This window comes from Centruroides sculpturatus, unplaced genomic scaffold (genome assembly GCF_000671375.1).
Source record: "Centruroides sculpturatus isolate CEXI.00-Female unplaced genomic scaffold, Cexi_2.0 scaffold1333, whole genome shotgun sequence".
Lineage (NCBI taxonomy): Eukaryota > Metazoa > Arthropoda > Arachnida > Scorpiones > Buthidae > Centruroides > Centruroides sculpturatus.
In genome coordinates this window covers 1-19,500 of record NW_019385709.1, presented here as the reverse complement: position 1 = coordinate 19,500, position 19,500 = coordinate 1, and the positions used below count along the sequence as shown (strand labels likewise).

Sequence of the window (19,500 nt, the reverse complement as noted above, 5' to 3'; positions counted from 1 at the left end):
GTAAATATTTTTTATCTGGCAACACTTGAGCACGGAAAGATGGTAATGGCCTCAAGTAGAGTTAATGCGTCAAGTTGCCGATAGCTGGCGTTAGAGTCGCACTGCGGCGAGAAGAAGTTGGTTTATCTATAAGAAGAGTTTATAATTGATATTTTTTTTCTTCGGCCTTATTCCTATCTACTGTTATAGTCGGTTTCATTCGAAAATATATGGATACAACACTTTTTGAGCTTTTAAAATCGACGTTTTGTGCAAAAAAGAACATCTGTTTACACGTGTTCCAAACAGAACAAAACATATCCATTGCAGTCTGTCTCAGCCAATGAAGAGCTACGATTGAGTAACGCGACTTCCAGAATGTAAGGGGGTGGTTTTGTTTTTATTATGTCATTTTGTTGTTCTGTTGGAACAGAGATATTTTGATGTTAAAATGTTGTTTACTAGTACACATTTTATTATACAGTGCATTTCAGTGTTATAATTGAGTGAAAATGGATAAAAACGGTTTGATAAGTGTAGAAGGCGGCAATGTTGGATCTAGAAAGAAACCTAAAACTATTGGAGTACGGGCAAANAACACGTTTTACTCACCGTCGGCGTCAGTCGTTCGTCGACTTTAACACGCGTTTTGGACCGATTGTTACGTTCGAAAACTTCGGCATTATCCTTTTTCGTCGATAATTCTTTCTTTTTTTCATCGTCGCGACGCTCTTCCTCCGAAAGAAACCTAAAACTATTGGAGTACGGGCAAAGAAGAAAATACAAAAATACAGTGCTCCTTTAGGACGAGATTTGAGGAGCCAGTCGAGCAACTAACTACTTGTAGGGCACTCTCTGTCAGCTGACCAAGAAAAAAAAAAGACATTGAATCACTTTTATATGATGAAAGTTTTTCGTGGTATAAACAAGTGTTACGAAACGGAACCAAGCTTGAAGCAAATGACACGGAAAACGAAGAAAATAATGAGAACCTGTGCGATTGTTTGGGAGGAGACATTTATTGTTCATTCCTATTTTGTCAAATGCCATGGTTTTAAGTCAAAGTAGTAGCCAGTATAACAAAGTGAAAAAGAATATAGTGGCCAGGCAAAAGAAGACACATCCACTCTGTCCAAGCAAAAAGAAACATGTCCATATTTTAATGTTATATAATTAAATACTAACTATATTCCTATCAAAAACTGCCTTCAAATATTAATGTTAGATACAAAATGAAAAAAAAAAATAAATAAATAATAAAGTTTTACTGGTGTGAGGTGTAAAATAAATTCAACAACAGTTTTGTTTTGCGTTTTTGCAACAATTGTTTAGAGTGGACTTGTTTGCTTTTGCATGGCACCTCCACAATTATATTTTCGATTTAATTTATCCAGGTTTTAAATAGAGATCTGTCTATAACTGTTAATGCTATATATTGTGAATGAAAGTTTTGTACATAATGTTCTGTGTATAATATGTCTGTTTATTAAATAGGTAATGGCATTTTACTGTTTTGTTTTATTACATATGTATGACAATTAGCAAAACCATAGCTTATCCTCCGATACATCTAAATAGCCATAGAAATTTAATCCAGATAAAAACACACTATTTTTTAAAATAATTTATTAACTCTAACACTACATAAAGTGTTATATACAATTTCAGTATAGTGAGAAATAGTATTTGGGATAAAATAGTTCTGTATTTGACAGGAGAAATTAATTTCTTATGACACACATTGGCTCTATGTATTTTGGTAATTTATATAATATTTTGCACTATCAAAAGTAGAATATGAATGATTTATTAATTAATAGCCTACTGTCCTTTTTTTATATAGGTTTAAAACATCACTATCATGTCTTTCTTTTAGACTCAATGCCATCACTAATCACTATCAATATCTAACAGTACTGTCCGAACTCTCGCCATCCTACGACTCATCATCCTCTAATTACCTCTGTTATTATGTGTCTGTAAATATGTTGAATATGTTGTCTAAATAGTTGAAATGTCCACTTTTTCCTCTAACAGCCTACATTTGAAATTGACTTTTAATCCCCCTCTTTAATAAACACAATATAAATTGTGAATAACATATATTATAGCTCCTTTCTCACTGAAAACTACAATAATTCACCTAATATTATGGGCTTAACCTTGATAAATTCCAAAACCACCCAAATCCCCTATTTTTGTAACGCTTTAAATCTATTCTATCCTAACACATGGTTTAACATTTCTATACATTTCCATAATTAATTGTATATAATTTTCATCGACCTCTTTTATTCCTGGTTTAGGGTTCTAGGGAATCCCGAGGCCTCCCGTATTAATAATGTATATACAGGCTTAACTATACATTTTTTGATTACATTTTCTTACCCTTAACGAAAACGCCCAAAAATATTTAAAAATGAACACAAATTATAAGCAAAAAGACAGTCTAATCAACGACGTTTACGAATAAAATGCCCCGAAAACACCGCCGTGTCCATCGGAGAGAAAAGCTGTAGTTGTTTCCAAGAAGAAACAAGTTGATCTCTCAGTAGAACACGTGTTTTACAGTATCGAATGCACGTGTTATGTTGTTTACATTTGAATTTTGATTTTTTTAAGGTACTAGTCCACTTTTTCTAAGTATGTCGAAAGCAATGATCGACTGTCCAGTACTTATGACGACAGTGACAGAGGTACGATAACGTATACATTTTTTTATACATGAAATAAAGGTTAAATTTCAGATACGTATACTGTCATGGCGACACTTCCTGTTGCGACTAGTCTCGCTCCCCACGCCTTGGCTGTTTGGTGCCGAGAGTTGTCACGTGACGCCCCTACCGGACTGGATCGTCGCGTGATATACACTAACTTAACTTATACTATAATAACGACGACGACTACTACTAACTTTACTATAAAATTCTACGCGCGAAATACCAACGCGATAACAATAACCCGTACGGATAAATAAATATATTAAATCTAAACGATTTATATATATGTTAAACACGTTTTACTCACCGTCGGCGTCAGTCGTTCGTCGACTTTAACACGCGTTTTGGACCGATTGTTACGTTCGAAAACTTCGGCATTATCCTTTTTCGTCGATAATTCTTTNGTGGAGGGTCCTCCTCCACTCCTGTCGCGTTTTCGCTTACAAACAAACAGAACCACCAGCCAAGCCAACGGGCATGCAGATGGTGAGGCTTCTGGATCGAACATTTCTGACCCGCACTCGAACCCGGATCCTCCAGCCACACAGATATCTTTACTACCTTAATTTAAATAATAAAATCATTAAATTATCCTTAATAAATAAATTAAAATTCGCCAGTAATTTACATAATTAATAACTTACAAAAGATTACTATTGTTTTTTTTAAATTTTATTTTCTAATCATAAAAAATAACACACAAAACGCATATAAAACAAGAATTTTATTTCTTTTTTTTTTCTCTCCCTTTTTACTGATAACAAATGAACAGCAATGTGCACATTTCTGCATATCAACGATATATATATATATATATTATAAGATAAATATTATTATAAATAATTATCCATAATGGAAATTAAAAAAAGAACATGGAAATGTCTCTTTAAATATACTAATATTACTCGCTACGTACTTGTAATTTACCAATTATTCTACTATAAATAACTATGAATATAATCACCATGCATGCACTATCACAACAAATAATGTTTCACTAATTCAAATATACTACTATATTGCTTGCCTTGTGTCTTATATGACACAGTATTTTACAGGTACAACTTATTTATTATACAGTGTATATATATATATATAAGAATATTTAAGATCTGTATAATTAACCTCAGAAGAATTCGAACAATTTTCTTACTGTCGTAATTATGTGTTTATATATTAGTTTTTCGTATTAATAACATTCAACTTTTTAATGGTTCTATATATGTATATACACACGCAGAGCCATTTATAATTCTAATATATCTACATATATATATATATATATTATTTAAATCACTAATAATTCTATATATATGTACAGGTATATGATATGACGTAAGGCAACGTCATACTTTTGAAAAATAGGTGGTCACATGTTTTTTTGGTTGTGGCATTCTGTAAAGTTAGGGCACTTTTAAAATGATGTTCGTTCTTTTCGTTCATTGGCTGGAAGCGAGAAACGATAGCCAATGGCGGGTACGAGTACAGATGTACTCTCTTGTTTTAGTATTAGGTTCACGTGCTGTTATAGAAATTCCTATATCCTGTTTTCCACAGATCCTGTACTTTCGAGTGTCGTGTGAAACGGGCTTTACGTTACATAAAAAGAGGGGTTCCATACTTGCTGGGACATTTTAAATAATCTAATTTAATCTGAGTTATTAGTATTTATTTTTCGACTTCCAACCAATCAACAGTAAGAACGTATGATTTTAGTGGATTCTAATTATTATCAAAATGCCACGACTAAAAATAAAATTCGCGTGAAGAAGCTGAATACGAGTTGACTCCCCCCTATAACACTGTTGATAATTCCGTTTTATATGAATTCCATATTGTACGAGTCACTTAGATTTTACAAATACTTGAGCCGTTCGCAGCCAGGCACACGTATTTGTAAAATCTAAGTGATTCGTACAACATGGAATTCATATAAAACGGAATTAACAACAGTGTTATAGGGTGGGAGTCAAACTGTACTTTTAATTTACTGTCTGAAAAATGTCTTCCGGTATATTACACTTTTAGTATTTACATACATATATGTAGAATTATTAATAAATTAAACGATTTAAGTAATATATTGATTAAGATTTCATGCTTAATAAAAATTGAAGAAAAAGCAGAAAATATAAAAGTGCCAATCAATTTTTGAGGTAGAATACTGAATAAGTGAGGAATGCTGTCCATTTATGTAATTATTCATTTAAAAGTTTCGTTTCCTACAGCTTAAATAATTATTTTAAAAAGAGACCATTAATAATTTGATAATAATGAAAGTTGACTAGGAGCGATGAACCTGGGCATCCACAGATGGGGACAAAAAAGGTGATTGAGAAATATCCCTTGGCCGTAGAGATGCTTTGCCTGTCTGTCTGTCTGTCTGTACTGATTCAATCCTACATTCTATAAACAACAAGTGAAAATTTATTGATGTAATTATTTTTCTCCAAGCCATCCTGGAAAATTTTCTGTGGACGCCCATTGTAATGAGTAAAGGAATTTTAATCCTATTTTCAAATAAGGTTGTATTTTTAAGTAATGAAGGAAGCTTTTTAAATGCGTATGAATGTAAAAACAAATGAATCTTCAGACAGATTTAAGTTGTACCTCTTAACGACTAGAAGTTTCACTTGAGTTATAGTCCTGGAACACTACAATTCTCTAACAGTTTATCACACATTCCGACATCGATGCATTGTTTAAATATATTAAAATGTACACCTATAAAATAACGTGTATGTTCGTTAATTCGTCAAAGAAAGCATCTGTTTTAATGTTAGAAATGATAAACATCCTTTAAACAGTTCAATTTCCTTTTTTAAAATGTTTTGTACGAGCAAAGATTAAACAAAAAAAAAAGAAAAAAGTCGATCATAATAATATACTTTGTCATCCAAAAATTCGAAGATAATACATAGACTAGACTTAAATACTCCTCCCCTCCGTGAATTCGAGTGATGGGCTTCATTTTATTTTCTTCTCAAAGGGCTTTGATAGTTTGAGAAAATACTCCTTTTTTGAAATCAAGAGCGTGACTAAGCCCTTGTTTAATTGTACATAAATAAAGAAATTCTTTAAAATATATCTAAGGGGCCAACTTTTCCAGATCAAAAAGTTCTTCACAGAAGAAAAAATCAATCTAAGTAAATATCCTCACCGAAGTGAGAAACAGGACGGCAAAAATACCCGATTTTTTCCAATTTAGCACCAATCGCTACAGGGTCTACAAGCGGAACCCCTTATTTTTTTAGTGCCTTGCGGTGAAAATTCGTTTGATTTCAATTGTTAAATACGTTTCGGTCCAGTTTTAATTATAGAGTAACTTTAAAAGACACTATATCCATGGGCTCTAAAGAGATGCTTTCTATTTTCTGATTGGTTTCAACGTCTTGCGTGCCGGTCAGGGAGGTCTTACGTATAGAATATATTTGAATTTCCTTAAAAGAGCTTACAATACCGCCATTTTTCTCTAGTGGTTTCGCTGTGGGATTATCGATGTAACAGGTGACCGCTTTCCTGTGTAAAATAAGCAAACTGTTATTAGAGGGTATAGAAAAGTTATGGCTAACGGGAAGAGTTCGGAAGTTAAGAAGATGCATATCGCTGGTGAATGGATGCTCTAAGAATACTAAACTATTTCGAATATTCGAATTGGAATCATCGGAAACCAATAAAACAGCGGGATACATTAATGTATTAGAGAGCGTGTGAGAGAGCCACGATAAATTTGGGACGTCATCCGATGAGATTATATCACCCCTAGATTCTAAAATCATCCAGAATTTTTCGTTGGTTTTCTTGTTATCCATAACACCTTCGCCCAGCCCTCGACTATCGTCGTATCTCATTCTTCTGTCGAGCATAATTTCGAGGACGCCATTTTCGGGGAGGGTCACACCGTGTGCATGAGATACGAGCACGTTAAATCTCATATTGGAATCTTCTATATAAACTGCCGAAGTTACGGGATAATAATTTCCTTCTAGCGGTATTTCGAAGTTATAAATTCTCTTCAGCATTTGGTAACCATTTCCATCGGTGTAAAACGAATGCTCTGTTTCAATGTTAGTTTGAAGCTTCAGTATCATTTCTATTTCGGTAATCGATTGCTGCGAGAGATCGTAAGTGGCTTCTAATTCTACGCCCATTCCGAGGGCTCCTTTTGTGTGATAGACTCTTCCTGTTAAAGAAAGATATCCTGAGTAAATTGCCGTCACTTCGGATACCAAATGGCCACGAACCACTCTTATTATAGGAAATCTTCCGGTTATGTTTTTTATGGGATCTTGTGGATCCGGTTGAAAGAGGTAGGCACCACTCCTATATTCTCGTGACTGATAAGCTTGAAAAAATGCTATTACTTTAGTATAAATACGTGGCTCTATTAGTTTAAGGTGAGAAAGTAAACCCGTTTGCTTGGAGAAAGTTGCAGAAATGAACGGTGACGTCAAGATTATGTCTTCGTTAACAGGATTATGAAATTTGAATACCGAGTGACGTAGATGATGGGAGGTGGCATCGTTGAGTATTACAGAAACCGTAGATCTGTACAAATCGTCCTGAGATTCTCTCGATTCAATTATAGTATACGTGCTAAGAGAAAGAGGAGGAAGATCCACAATGAAACATACTTCGTATAAATTGCTTAATATATCAACGGTGCCATTCCATATTGGATTAATCTGGATTTTAATTGGATTATTATTTGGATCTAATATTTTTATGTGCGGTGATTTGACTACCACACGTACGGCCTCTTGTCGTGTTTGGCTTACACTATTATATAATATCAACTTTTTGCCAGTAGAAGAGGAAAAATGGAGAGGGATTTTCTTTGGTAGTGAGTCAAACGATGATCGTTCGAAATCTGGGTATAGATTTGTGGTAAGTGGTCGTTTTAACGAATGTTGCTGAAGATTTTTAAAAAGAAGATACTGCATCGAGTGTGATATGACACCCGACACTTCTTGCAAGCTTCGATATAGTCGATTTCCATAATCGGCCATAACTACTTCTTTGGATGTACCTGTAATTGCATCGTGATGTTGAAAAAGGCCTAAATTATCTCTTCCAAATGTTAGATATTTATAGTCTTGATCTAATTTTTGCAAGAGATGTGTATATCCCCTCTGCCTTACGTAAGCGCGGGAGAGGGTATACAGTATTTCTGCAGATCGTAGCCAATGTTCTAGCTCTCGACAAAGATGTTTCCAGTAAGGTCGGGTGGTAAAATAACCAGTCCAATACGAGGGCCTTCCATCAGCATAAATATCTCCGTAAGGAAAGAAATCCCCGGAAAGACTAGAAAACTTCTTTGATCGTTTCCTGATTTCTTCAAAGTAATCATTTAACGTGCCGAAATCGACTTTTGCATACCAATCCTTTCTAGAATTAATATAATCAAAAAGTTTTCGATAGTTAATATGTTGTTGGTCCCATTCGGTATCGTAATTATATCTAAAATCATCACCCAGAGGTACTAGTGCTACATTATGAGGAAACAAAGATCCAATTCGGCCATATTGTCCTAAGAGCAATTCGGCCCTTTCCTGTATATTTTTCTCATTGATTTGGGATGCTCTGCTTTCTGAATATTCTCCTAAGATTTTCCGAAAATCGAATTGTAAACAAACATTAGTATCGGGGCCGCAAGTATGTTTGATACTATAAAGATCAAAGGGTGCCATATGGCAAAGGATATCTTGAGTATTTTTCAGATCGGCCAAAGGTGATGCGGAGATCTGTTTCCATATAAATTCTAATTGATTCTTTTCTGCCAAATACTGCTTCCAAGCGTAATGAGTTCTTTGAATAACCATATTTCGGATTCCGGATTCTCTTAGAAGATAGGGAATGGTTCCAGAATGGCCGAATGGATCTATTGACCAACCGTTAGATGGAGTGACATTTAGTGTTAATTTCAACCACTGATGACCTTCGATTAATTGGTCAATTATAGAATAATAATGAGCCGATGCTTCGTCTGTCATGACCCAACCTCCAGTGCCAAATTCCAATTGCTTTCTGTGAAGGATTTCCTTAATTTGTTTCATTACTTCGGGCCGACCTTTCAAACTAGAAGTAAAGAAAAATATTTATGATCATGAAAAAAATTATTAATAGAATATAATTAAAGAAATTAAAAAAAAACAGCATATTGCGTTTAAAACTGTAAGTTAAATTATCATTATAGCCTTCACTTTATAATTTATATCTTTTTATCTCGGAAGGGACTGACTAGAAAGATCCTGCAATGTTTCCCTCCTCTGGATGTCCCTAGGTGCCATCTTAGTCAAGATTAAGATATACGACAAAATTAGAAGACATAAACACCTGTATCTATGGCAACTCGTGGCTCTTGTTCAGGTTAGTACACCTGCAAATCGTTAGTTACTTCCGATCTCTCCCTTTTCTTCGCCGGTTGGAAGACAATAGCAAAGAGGAGGGAAAGTCGTAACGAGATTGTTACAGCGAAGTGAAAATTGCAGGGATTCTATTACCGAGAACTGAAAGAAAAGGAACGTTAAACTGAAAAGTTCGTTATAAATGTGTCGTTGGTTCCTACGGAGAATGGGACGAGAAAAATCTAAAAGTTTGTTACTACGAGGTTCGTTACAGGACATTCCATTATAAAAATCGTAAGAAACATAATTTCTTTTTAATTTAAACTAGTCGAACTTTCCATATTTGAAACTTTCTTCGTTGGCATCCAATAGCTGATAATTCAGCAGTTTCTAACATCTGCTTGTTTCAGAGAGTGATAATATTATAGATAACCAGTCAGTGACGTAACTACTATTGTGCAGTTGGTGCGGCTGCAACAGGATCCGAACTCGATAAGGGCCTTCGACAGAAATAAAACCATTAATTTACATAATTTTCCACCTCTGACTTATAAATACATGTCTATAAAAGTGTACTGTACATTACAGAATTCTTCACTGTATTTAATAAAAATTGTATAATTAATGCTATTTTAAGCATTTCATTTTCTCTATACAGTAACTTATAAATAATTCTGTAACTGTACCCTACAAGAGATATGATACACGACACTTTTTATTTCCCCATCCCCTCGACCTTTAACCTTCAAAATTTAATAGCATCAATGCCCTTTACACACAAGCTACTGTATCAAATAAACGTACCCCATCCTGAGATATTGACGAAACACACACAGGGCTTTGATACGCACAAACACACGGAATTTCTTCCCCTTTTTTCGACTTTTTTGGGTACAGGAAGCCTCAAAGCATGGAGATTTGCAAACATTCTCTCGCTTTAACTGTTTATCGTATAAATTTTGATGGTTAAAGGTCGTGGAGGGTGGTCATTTACGTATCTCGAGTGGATCGGACTTAATGAAAATTCTACTCGTCATTGTCATTTACAATATTTTTAGAAACATTTTTCTACCCTCAAAACTAGACTTGTTTTGCCTTTTTATAATAATTAATAATATAAAAGTTATTTTTTTATATAATATCTCGTAACGGATGGCACCACGCTGTGTCTTAGTGTTTATTAAATCATGAAATTTGGCAAAAAATAAAAAGTTTTTTCTTAATACACAAGAAATACAGCAGGGCCACTTGACCCTTATGGGTCTCCTATTATAAGGTTGCTTTGACAAATTACTATAATATATAAAAATTTCAAACGTAATTACGTAACATACATTATTATATAATATGCAAATTACATATAAAATGTAGAATATATATTAAAAGAAAAATTAAAATGAACTCTTCAATAAACAGTTAACGATAGATTTGAGTTAACTCTTCATTTGAGCATCGATCGATCGATCGATTCGATTGTTTTTGGATCGATATAGTCAATAGTTTTCAAATGTTACAAATTTGCATGAGCATCGATTATTTGAACATGTTTTATTGATTTTTAATTTAATAAAAATTTAATTCGGACGACACAGATATGTTCTTCGAGAAATAAAAAATTATACTGTACGGTCGTACACTTCTTTATTGTGGATAGTGTCACTACTCCAGATCCATTTTTTAAGCAGAAATTCTTATTTGCTACCTTAAAAAAAATCTAGAGAATACCTCGAACTTGCAGGAAAGTAATAAGTGTTGTTAAAATAATAGTAACAAGTGAAGCTGTTGTTGTTTATATGTTGCAGCAAGGGATTGCTTCCCAGAAAGTCTTTCTACGGGAAATTGGCCCTATTTAGGTGTTACAAACGTGAAGAAAAACGGCACGAACCCACGACTAACCACCACTGTTCGGTTGTTTTATCCATTCGGCTACCGGTGGGTGGGGAAGTGAGTTACGTTTTAAAATTTTAGAGATATTTGAAAAGTATTTAACGAAGATTTTTAGACTAAATTAAACATAGAAATGAACATATTCATCGATAAATAGGTAAATTTCAGTTTATTTTTACTCCAAATCGTGATATAACGAATAAATTTTCCCTTATAATTTACGCGTACGGGGGAAAATTTAATCGTTATATCAGTTCAGTGACAACGTAACGTTGAATGCCCTCTATTCCGGCAACGTACCCGCTACTTCATTAATTTATAACGATGGAATCCAAAATAAATCTACACAATTAATTCTAAATCTTCTAATCAAATCGCTCACATCCCGAGGACCTGAAGCATGTCCGGAACCATTTATAATAAGAACCATCAAGCAAATATCCGGGATAGACTGCGTAACGTAGTCTTGATTTCAATTATTAATGTAGCCTAACTAGTGGAGCAAACTTACCTGTCCCACCATTTTGCAAAGAAAGATATTTCTGCCCAAATGAAGGACATATCGTGGTGTCTGTTCAGCTGGTCTGCCATATTATTCAAAATATGGGTAGTTAAAGAGACGTAGTAGCTGTCGAAGGTTCTTAACCAGCCCGGATCGTTATGGGAGTGAGGAAGAACTATCACCTGCAGAATTGAAAAACAAAAGTAGAATTAATGCCACATTAAATATTAGGATATCCCAAAAATCAGTTAACCATTTAAAACATTTTTAAAGAATTACATTAAATTGTTTTTCTTATATCGTATTTAATTAATAACTTAATAATTAGCAACTAAAATAGACATAAGAACGTGATAGTTGGTCGTGGGTTCGCACCTCGCTGACCACGTGGAGTTTTCCGAGTTTATCTTTACGTTTGCAACACCTAAATAGTGGCCAGTTTCCCATAGAAAGTCCTCCCGTGAGGACTTTTCATGCAGAAATAAACCAAACAACACAATATACTATTGTACTGTACACGTAGTTAAAAAAGAAAGGGTGTGCCAAGGGACAGTACGCTGTCGTGTACAAAAGAGAAATCAAAACGTCTACATTTAATTAAGGATCTGCCTCTTAAGTAAGAGGATATTTTAAAAATTCAAGAGGAAGCTGCTAAGGTTTATACTCAAATGCAATGGATCTTATGACGGACCCCACTTAATTTATACAGATAACTTATTAATAGTCATCATCGCCGACTTATTAGCAATTTATTATTAATTATTGTTACGTGTGAATGATAAAACAATAAAAAAGAATAACGTGTAATCGTGTAACATCAGATTTTAAATCATTTATTTCTGATTAATTATTGCAAATAGCTCTTTTGGGTTGTGGATAATAACAAAAATAATAATTTCGTTAATTACTTTAATTAAACCGACTACGAAGGAATCTTTGCAAATCGTTATTATGCTGATAACGTGCAGTAAAAATGAGCAAAAACTAAACAGTAATTACTACAGCACCTACTCGATTAACTAACTTCTACAACGGCATAATTACTTGTAATGAATAGGTTACTAACAAGTATAAATAAAATTGTGCTTTTAATTCCTTTTTTCCCCCTTGGTAATTAAATAAAAGCTCAATATACATATATATATTTTTTCGTTTCTTGTATTGGAAATTGTGAAAAATATTTTTGATTGAAGCCTCAGTCAGTGTGTGATGTTCACCCCTTTCTAAACGTCTTATCAACACGAAATCACACGACGCACCTCGGTTCGAAAGCGAATAAATAACTTTACTGACTTTTATCACCGATCCTATATAATAATCTACTTCAAAATACAGCTCACATCCCAGCAGTGGCCGAGTGGATGGCACCACTGAACAGTGGTCGCGGGTTCGCGCCTCCCCAAACGTCTGATCGGGTGGAGTTTACCGGATTTTCTTTACGTTTGTAAGTTTACCAGGAGGAATCTCCCTTGGCAGAAAACAAATAATAACAGATCACGTTAATTACTTTCACATTAAAACATTTCCAGCAGCGAGTTGCGTGACTTTTCCGGTAAAAGTTTAAAATGGTGTGTGGCGCCGTCTGTTAAGACTTTTTATATTATTAATCATTATAAAATGGCCGAGAAGAGCTATATTTTAAACATTTTTAAATGCTAATAACCAGTAAAATCTTCATTCATTAAGTCCAATTCGTGACCCCCTGTATTTCCCCACCCCTTGACCTTGTATCACCAGAATTTAATAGAATTGAGCCTACTAATGGACAATCTTTCCTGCCAAATTTTCGAAATTTTCGACAAAAGGAAGAGGCGTTATTAAGCTTTAAAGTGGATGAGCAAAATCGCGCCTCCCCCCTCCACACACACAACACACACTAACATCCATACATACAGGGGAAAAACCCCAATTTTCTCGATCGCCATAGTTTCTCGGGAAAGTAAAATTAAATTTATATATATATTTTTTCCATATGCAAAGATCAGATATCTTTAATTCATTAAATTGCCATTATTAGAACGCAAGTAGCATAATACCGGTAGAAGGATTTTATTCGGAATCGGAATGCCATCCTCTTATATAAATAATTACAGTGAGTGAAATACGAGTGAGTAAATTTCATTTAAAGTTTTGAAATTGTTATCATTTTCTAAACTCGTTTTGTAACAAATAATTCGTAAAATGCATAAATATATTAAATTACAAAATGCTATTTTACATTTTCTTCAGAATTCTAAATTAAGAGTACGTCGCTTATTGAGTGAAACTGGAATTAAATTGTTTAATTTTATTCAAAAGTAATTTAATGCCCGCATCTAATAGATAGGACGGAGTAAATTTTGATTATAATTGAATTTTTTTTTTTTTTTAATTTTCACAATTCTAAGAGAAGAAAAACCGACTCGAAACGAAAAACAATAGACTTAAATTTATTTGTAATACAGGAAAGTAACTTGAGAAAAGAATCCCCAAAAATTTTTTATTACATTTTTGGACTCAGGAGACCTTGGAACGTGAAGAAATGCAAAAAATGGTTTCCCCCTATAAGTAAAGATGTTATTGTATGTTTGGGGGGCAAGATTTTATTCACCCACTTTGAAGCTTAACTCCTGTGCCATTGGTCGAAAATTTCTGAAATTTTGCAGGAAATTTAGTGTATAAGAGACATTGATGCTATTATATTTGGTTGTTAAAGGTCGTTGAGTAAGGAGACAGGGGGGGGGAGTCGTGTGTCGTATGATTTTACTCGTTATTAGCATTTACAATTTTTTTAAAAACTCGTGTCTACCTTCAAAATTAAACATTTTGCCAATTTATTATAATTAATAAGATTAAAAGATTTAACAGATGGATCCACACATAATTTTTTAAACTTTTTGCCGAGAAAGTTATGCAACTCTTTAACGCTTTAGATGAACTAAACCCTAAAAGAATTCTTTCCACTTTTACAATTCATTATCTAAATATGGTGATTTCTATTTCTGACCTTCAATAGGTTTCAATTAACATCATCGATTTTCAAACCATTTTCAGATCCTTTTCTTTCCTTGTATTATTGCGAGTGAATTAAAATAAAATTCAAATTTACATACATCCATTTATCAGTCCGAAAGCAATTCATAAGTGTAATAAGTACAGTAAAATCTGAAGCGTAACCTCACTAAGACGGACACTCAAAAGCTATAAAGTCGAAGCTATTTCGGCATTTCTCCATAGAAATATTCTTCATAAAACGATAAACTTTTACTCCCTTTTCGATTCCGTCTTTCACAGTTTTTATTGTATTATGTACGGTACGGTGTTGAATGTAATTAATAATTTAAACAAGTTTCTTATTTATGAATATATAATGTAGAAAATTTAGGTCATTCCAATATATTTTTTTNGTTGCTGGACTTTCCCGGCATTATTTGTTTTCAGGCTGGTTCGGAGATTAAAGGAGTGGGGTCATATTTCCCGAATCAATGGTCCGATTTTCCTAAAATTTTCTAGAAACATTTCTCCCTAATACGCAAACCGCCCTGCAAATTTTCAGAAAATTTCGACAAAAGGTATAGGAGTTATTAAGCTTTAAATTCGATGAACATAATCGCATCCCCATACAAACAAACAGAAAAAGCCATCAACGTCTCGAGGTCAACGGAGACCAAATATGTAAAAATATTTTGGGGGAGGTCAATTTTCGACCGCTCTTCATACTTTCCCCTGTTATATAACAGCTGGAAAAGTATAAAGATAATTTTCAACGTCTTAATCAGTAAAAAAAATGTATGATTTATATCGAGCCATCCGATCACATAATAAACCATGTCAAAGATTTCTTCATCGGTATCAATTCTGTAACTTGATACAGCATTCGTGACATGAATTTGAACTTTACTTTCATGCTGAACTTTCATAATTTTCTACTTTTTTATACTAGAAAACGATAATTTTCGACGTTTTCATCAGTAGCAGATATCCATTATCGTTCCATTCGATCACAAAATGAACGACTCGAAGCTATCTTCCATCGGTATCAAAGCTTATAACAAGATGCAATATAGATGCAAATTTATTCAATTGCTCTCATGATGTATGTACAGTTCAAACCTCGATGTAACGTCCTTCTATATAGTGCCAAGCAAACAATACTCTTGAACAGATATTACCCATAACTATTACTTCGCATCCTTCGTTACTCTGAATTACCAAATTTAGGATCTTGCATTGCAAAAGGCATTGTTATCGCCAAATCCAGTAGCTTGAAACTTTTGTGTAGGAAACTTTTCGGTGTTTGAGACTTTTTGCAAATATTTCGGGGCCCCACTAATATAACTTTTTTTTTTCCCAGGCCCCGCAAAACCTCCAGCTTTATCTGCCAAGAAAGGCCTCGATTTTAAAGACGAATTTGTACCACAGGAAAGATCTGACAGTCGAATAAATATTGAAAATTCCCCGAATCAGCTCGAATATTGCATAAATTTTTGATAAGTTATTGCTGTCAGGAGCTAAAATATTTGGTTTAATAAAAGTAAAAAATCAATAGAAAACGTTAAAGTAGGTCACTATTATGTCCTTGAACCTTATTGAGTGATCGATTGGCGGAAGAAGCCATTCTGGGTATTCTTAATGGAAAAAATTTGATTAGAACTTTGTTTTCATTAATAGCCCTTCGGATAAATTATCGACGATGCACGGATCTGCATATTTTTAACTATCAAATTACAAATATATAATTTTAATGAAAACGGAGAGTTACATTAGAATTTGCAAGAGATAAACTCCATATTCATAAAGGGAACTTCGTACTCATAAAATATTTATTAAGTAAATTACATTAGACACATGCGACTGTCAGCGTATATTTAACGTTATACGGGGAGAAGAAAGTTTAAATGCATTTTAAGTATGACGTGAAATTAGTAAGGAATCTTCTCCGCTCACTTGACCTAGTGAATTACGACACTAACCGATAATAAAGTGCAATAATGCTTCCCCACTTAACGGTTACGCTCTGTACCCTTCTACTAAACCCAACAGATGATGACATTTTATTTCCTGTTGTGACAGTGTATTACACATTTTCCTCGCTTTGTAAATATAGCAATTTTTGCTTCTTTAACCAAGTAAATAAACGAATTAGACTGATAAATCTAACAAAGGTGAAGCCATTGTGTCGCAAGATGCTATACAAGATATTTCATCCATAACTCTTCCATATACAATGATTTTTTAAGAGGAAGTAAGAGAAAAAAAATCTGAAGGGACTCATCTCATAGTGCAGTGATTCCCAAAATGGGCGCTCCACCCCGTTGAAAATACTCAAGAGGCCTCAAAAGGCAAGCGGGAGTGGTAGGGGTATTGGAAGACAATGGGGAGAAAATTTATGTTGAAAAAAACAATATATACAGTATATATAAAGGGGGTAGTTTAATAAAAGTAGTTAAATCTATTATATAATTCAGGTGTCGAATCCGCAAACTGTTTATGTCATTCGTTCAATTTATGTCATTAAAAGTTACCTGCAGGTGTTAAACGCATTACCTAACACCTGCCGATAATTTCTCATCTGTTTAATATAGAAAAACTGTATAAATAACTCGATTATTATTCTAAAAATTCCATTAAATTAGTAACATTGTAAATATCGAAGCAATAGAAAGAAGGTATTGAAGAAGAAGGGACTAATTCATCATTTTACCACTTGACCTTTTCATTTGACCAGTAATTTTGCCTTTAGAATAATTTATTTAATATTATTATAATAAGATAAAAATAAAATAATTTATTTTATACATAAATCCATCGATCAAAGATGAAGAATGGAATTTTATTACGTATGATAAATCATCGTTGACAAAGATAGTCGGAAGCAAACTAATAGAAAAAAAGGGGGAGAGAGTTATCTACGAAACATGTGCGAGATATATCCAAGAGATGCATTGATTAATTTTAAGATATCAAAGGGAGGAAGAGGAAGAGGGGAAAAAATTAGTCGAAAGACGTCAAATGACGCAACAGTTTACGTAGGTTCGGGTAAACAACTAAGATATGATGTCACGGATTCCTTATTTAGAATTCTCGATCGATAGATTGAAGCGATTCTTCCTTCTATCTGTCGGATTTTGTTAGGAGATAAATGAAAAACGTTTCTTGACAAATAAATATTCGTTTGGGATTTACAAAAGAACTCGGGGAGAGGAGAAAAAAAAAAGGAAAAAAAATTCAAAAGAAGACAAAGTAGATAAGGGAAAGAATAGGAAAACATTCTTAAACATAAACCAAAATGACACTTTTCGAAAAATGTAAACAAGTAAACTTAAACAATGTTAAAAGATTCTGACACGAAATTTTTGCAAGATAAAAAATTACAAGAATATGTAAAATCATTCAAAAAATAAACTTAATTTAAACCTTTTTTTTCCTTTTTATACATTCGTTTACTTTTTTTTTGAGATATTTCGAAGACTTCTGCGTCTAACTTTAGTGTCGATTTCCCTGGTGGATCCGGGAGGAAGAGGTCAAAGGTTGACTTCCTTGTCCTTTTGACCGATACTCGAGGCTTGACATTCACGAAGGCCTTAAAAATTTGCTGAAAATGATTGCATTTCTTGTGTCCGTTTACTTTTATTATTTAGAAAATTTAATACAGTTTTTACGCTGTTTTTTTTTTTAAATATACTGAGGCCTCTTCCGATTTTCGAAAGGCCCCGCTTAGAATATTCTTAAAATATAAATTAATAAACAAATAATGAGTTGTTTTGTTTCTTAAAAGTACTATTTAAAATATTTATAAGGTCTCTGGCAACAACCAGGGAGCGTAACTAAGATGCCCGGGCCCCTTACATTTGTAAATAAATAAATCAAGTAAGTATTTATGTACATGTATAGTATACACGAAATTTAATACTCTTAAACACTAATAAACATTTAATTACGCGTTAATAAACTGTAAGTCCAACTCCCGTCGAGATACCACATATGACCCCTTGCTGTATTTTCTCACCCCTCGACCTATAACCACCAAAATTTCATAGTATCAATTCCCCTAATACATGAGCCTACCTGCAAAATTTCAGAAATCATCGACAAAAGACAAAGGAGTTATTAAGCTTTAAATTGGGTAAATAAAATCGTGCCCCCCACACAAACATTCAGAAAATCCTCCAACTTTTCTTGTATTCCTCGACGTTTCGACGTTCCACAAGTACAAAAATGTAAAAGTCTTGAGAGGTGGGCCATATTTTGAACCCAATTCGCAATTAAAATAAACGATTTAATCCCTTAATATGAGAAAAAAATGGAAATTTATTTTGGAGTTTTACACGTGAGAAGCTTAAATTTTATCGATAATCTTTGCGAACCCCGTGATTTATTTGCGTCAGAAGGAAGAGATTAATCACATTTAAACATTAATTAATCTTAGTTATTTAATAATAAAGAAAGTTTTAATCTCTTTAAAAAAAATAATAATAAGTCTCTTAAATTCGTCTCGGATAAAACTTTTTAACAAATTTAAATAAATGAATTTTTAATTTATAGAAGTGAAAGAATAGAGAGTATCCCATTAATCATTCTATGTTATGATAATAGTTACGTATGATAAGATAAGCTGTACAGTACAGTACATGGCGAGTTTATATTATTAAATTAAACTGTTTAAGCCGAGATAGATGACGGTACTGAAGATTTTAATGCCTATTCTATGTCTATGTAATTAACTTAAATTTATGAAATAATATTAACTGGGCAGGGATTGGAGAGGAGTATGAAATTAGGGGAGATGTTGTATAAGGCATTGGATAGACAGTAGTTAAAGTGAAATTCTTTCTACAAGAAACTGACCCCTATTTAGGTGTTACGAGCGTGAAGAGAACCCGAAAATCTCCACCTGGCCAACGCCCGAACCCACGACCAACTACAAACACACACTAAAGTTTTAATATATTATACAGTACCTATTTGTAGGTGTATCTCGTATCTATAGTATATTTATAGATACCGGGTATTTTAACATACGAGATATCTATTTATAGGAATGTTATAAGTATATTTATGTTTGCCTACGTTATAGGCAATTTAC

The 19,500-nt window shown here is 33.5% G+C and overlaps 1 protein-coding gene across 2 annotated transcripts; it reads right to left on the bottom strand.

Moving 5' to 3' along the window:
* Positions 1 to 10: 10 nt before the first annotated feature.
* On the bottom strand, positions 11 to 19,483 carry LOC111641397 (alpha-mannosidase 2x-like). Of its 2 annotated transcripts, XM_023387556.1 has the most exons (5): positions 19,376 to 19,483; positions 11,445 to 11,617; positions 6,212 to 8,777; positions 592 to 714; positions 11 to 126 (listed from the first exon to the last, which is right to left on the bottom strand). In XM_023387556.1, exons 2-5 carry the CDS (start codon positions 11,522 to 11,524, stop codon positions 91 to 93), a joined length of 2,805 nt encoding a protein of 934 aa, XP_023243324.1. In that variant the 5' UTR covers positions 11,525 to 11,617; positions 19,376 to 19,483; the 3' UTR covers positions 11 to 90. The 2 variants fall into 2 exon arrangements, with proteins under 2 accessions (XP_023243324.1, XP_023243323.1); XM_023387555.1 differs by lacking the exons at positions 11 to 126; positions 592 to 714 and having other exon boundaries at positions 5,309 to 8,777.
* Positions 19,484 to 19,500: the final 17 nt, after the last annotated feature.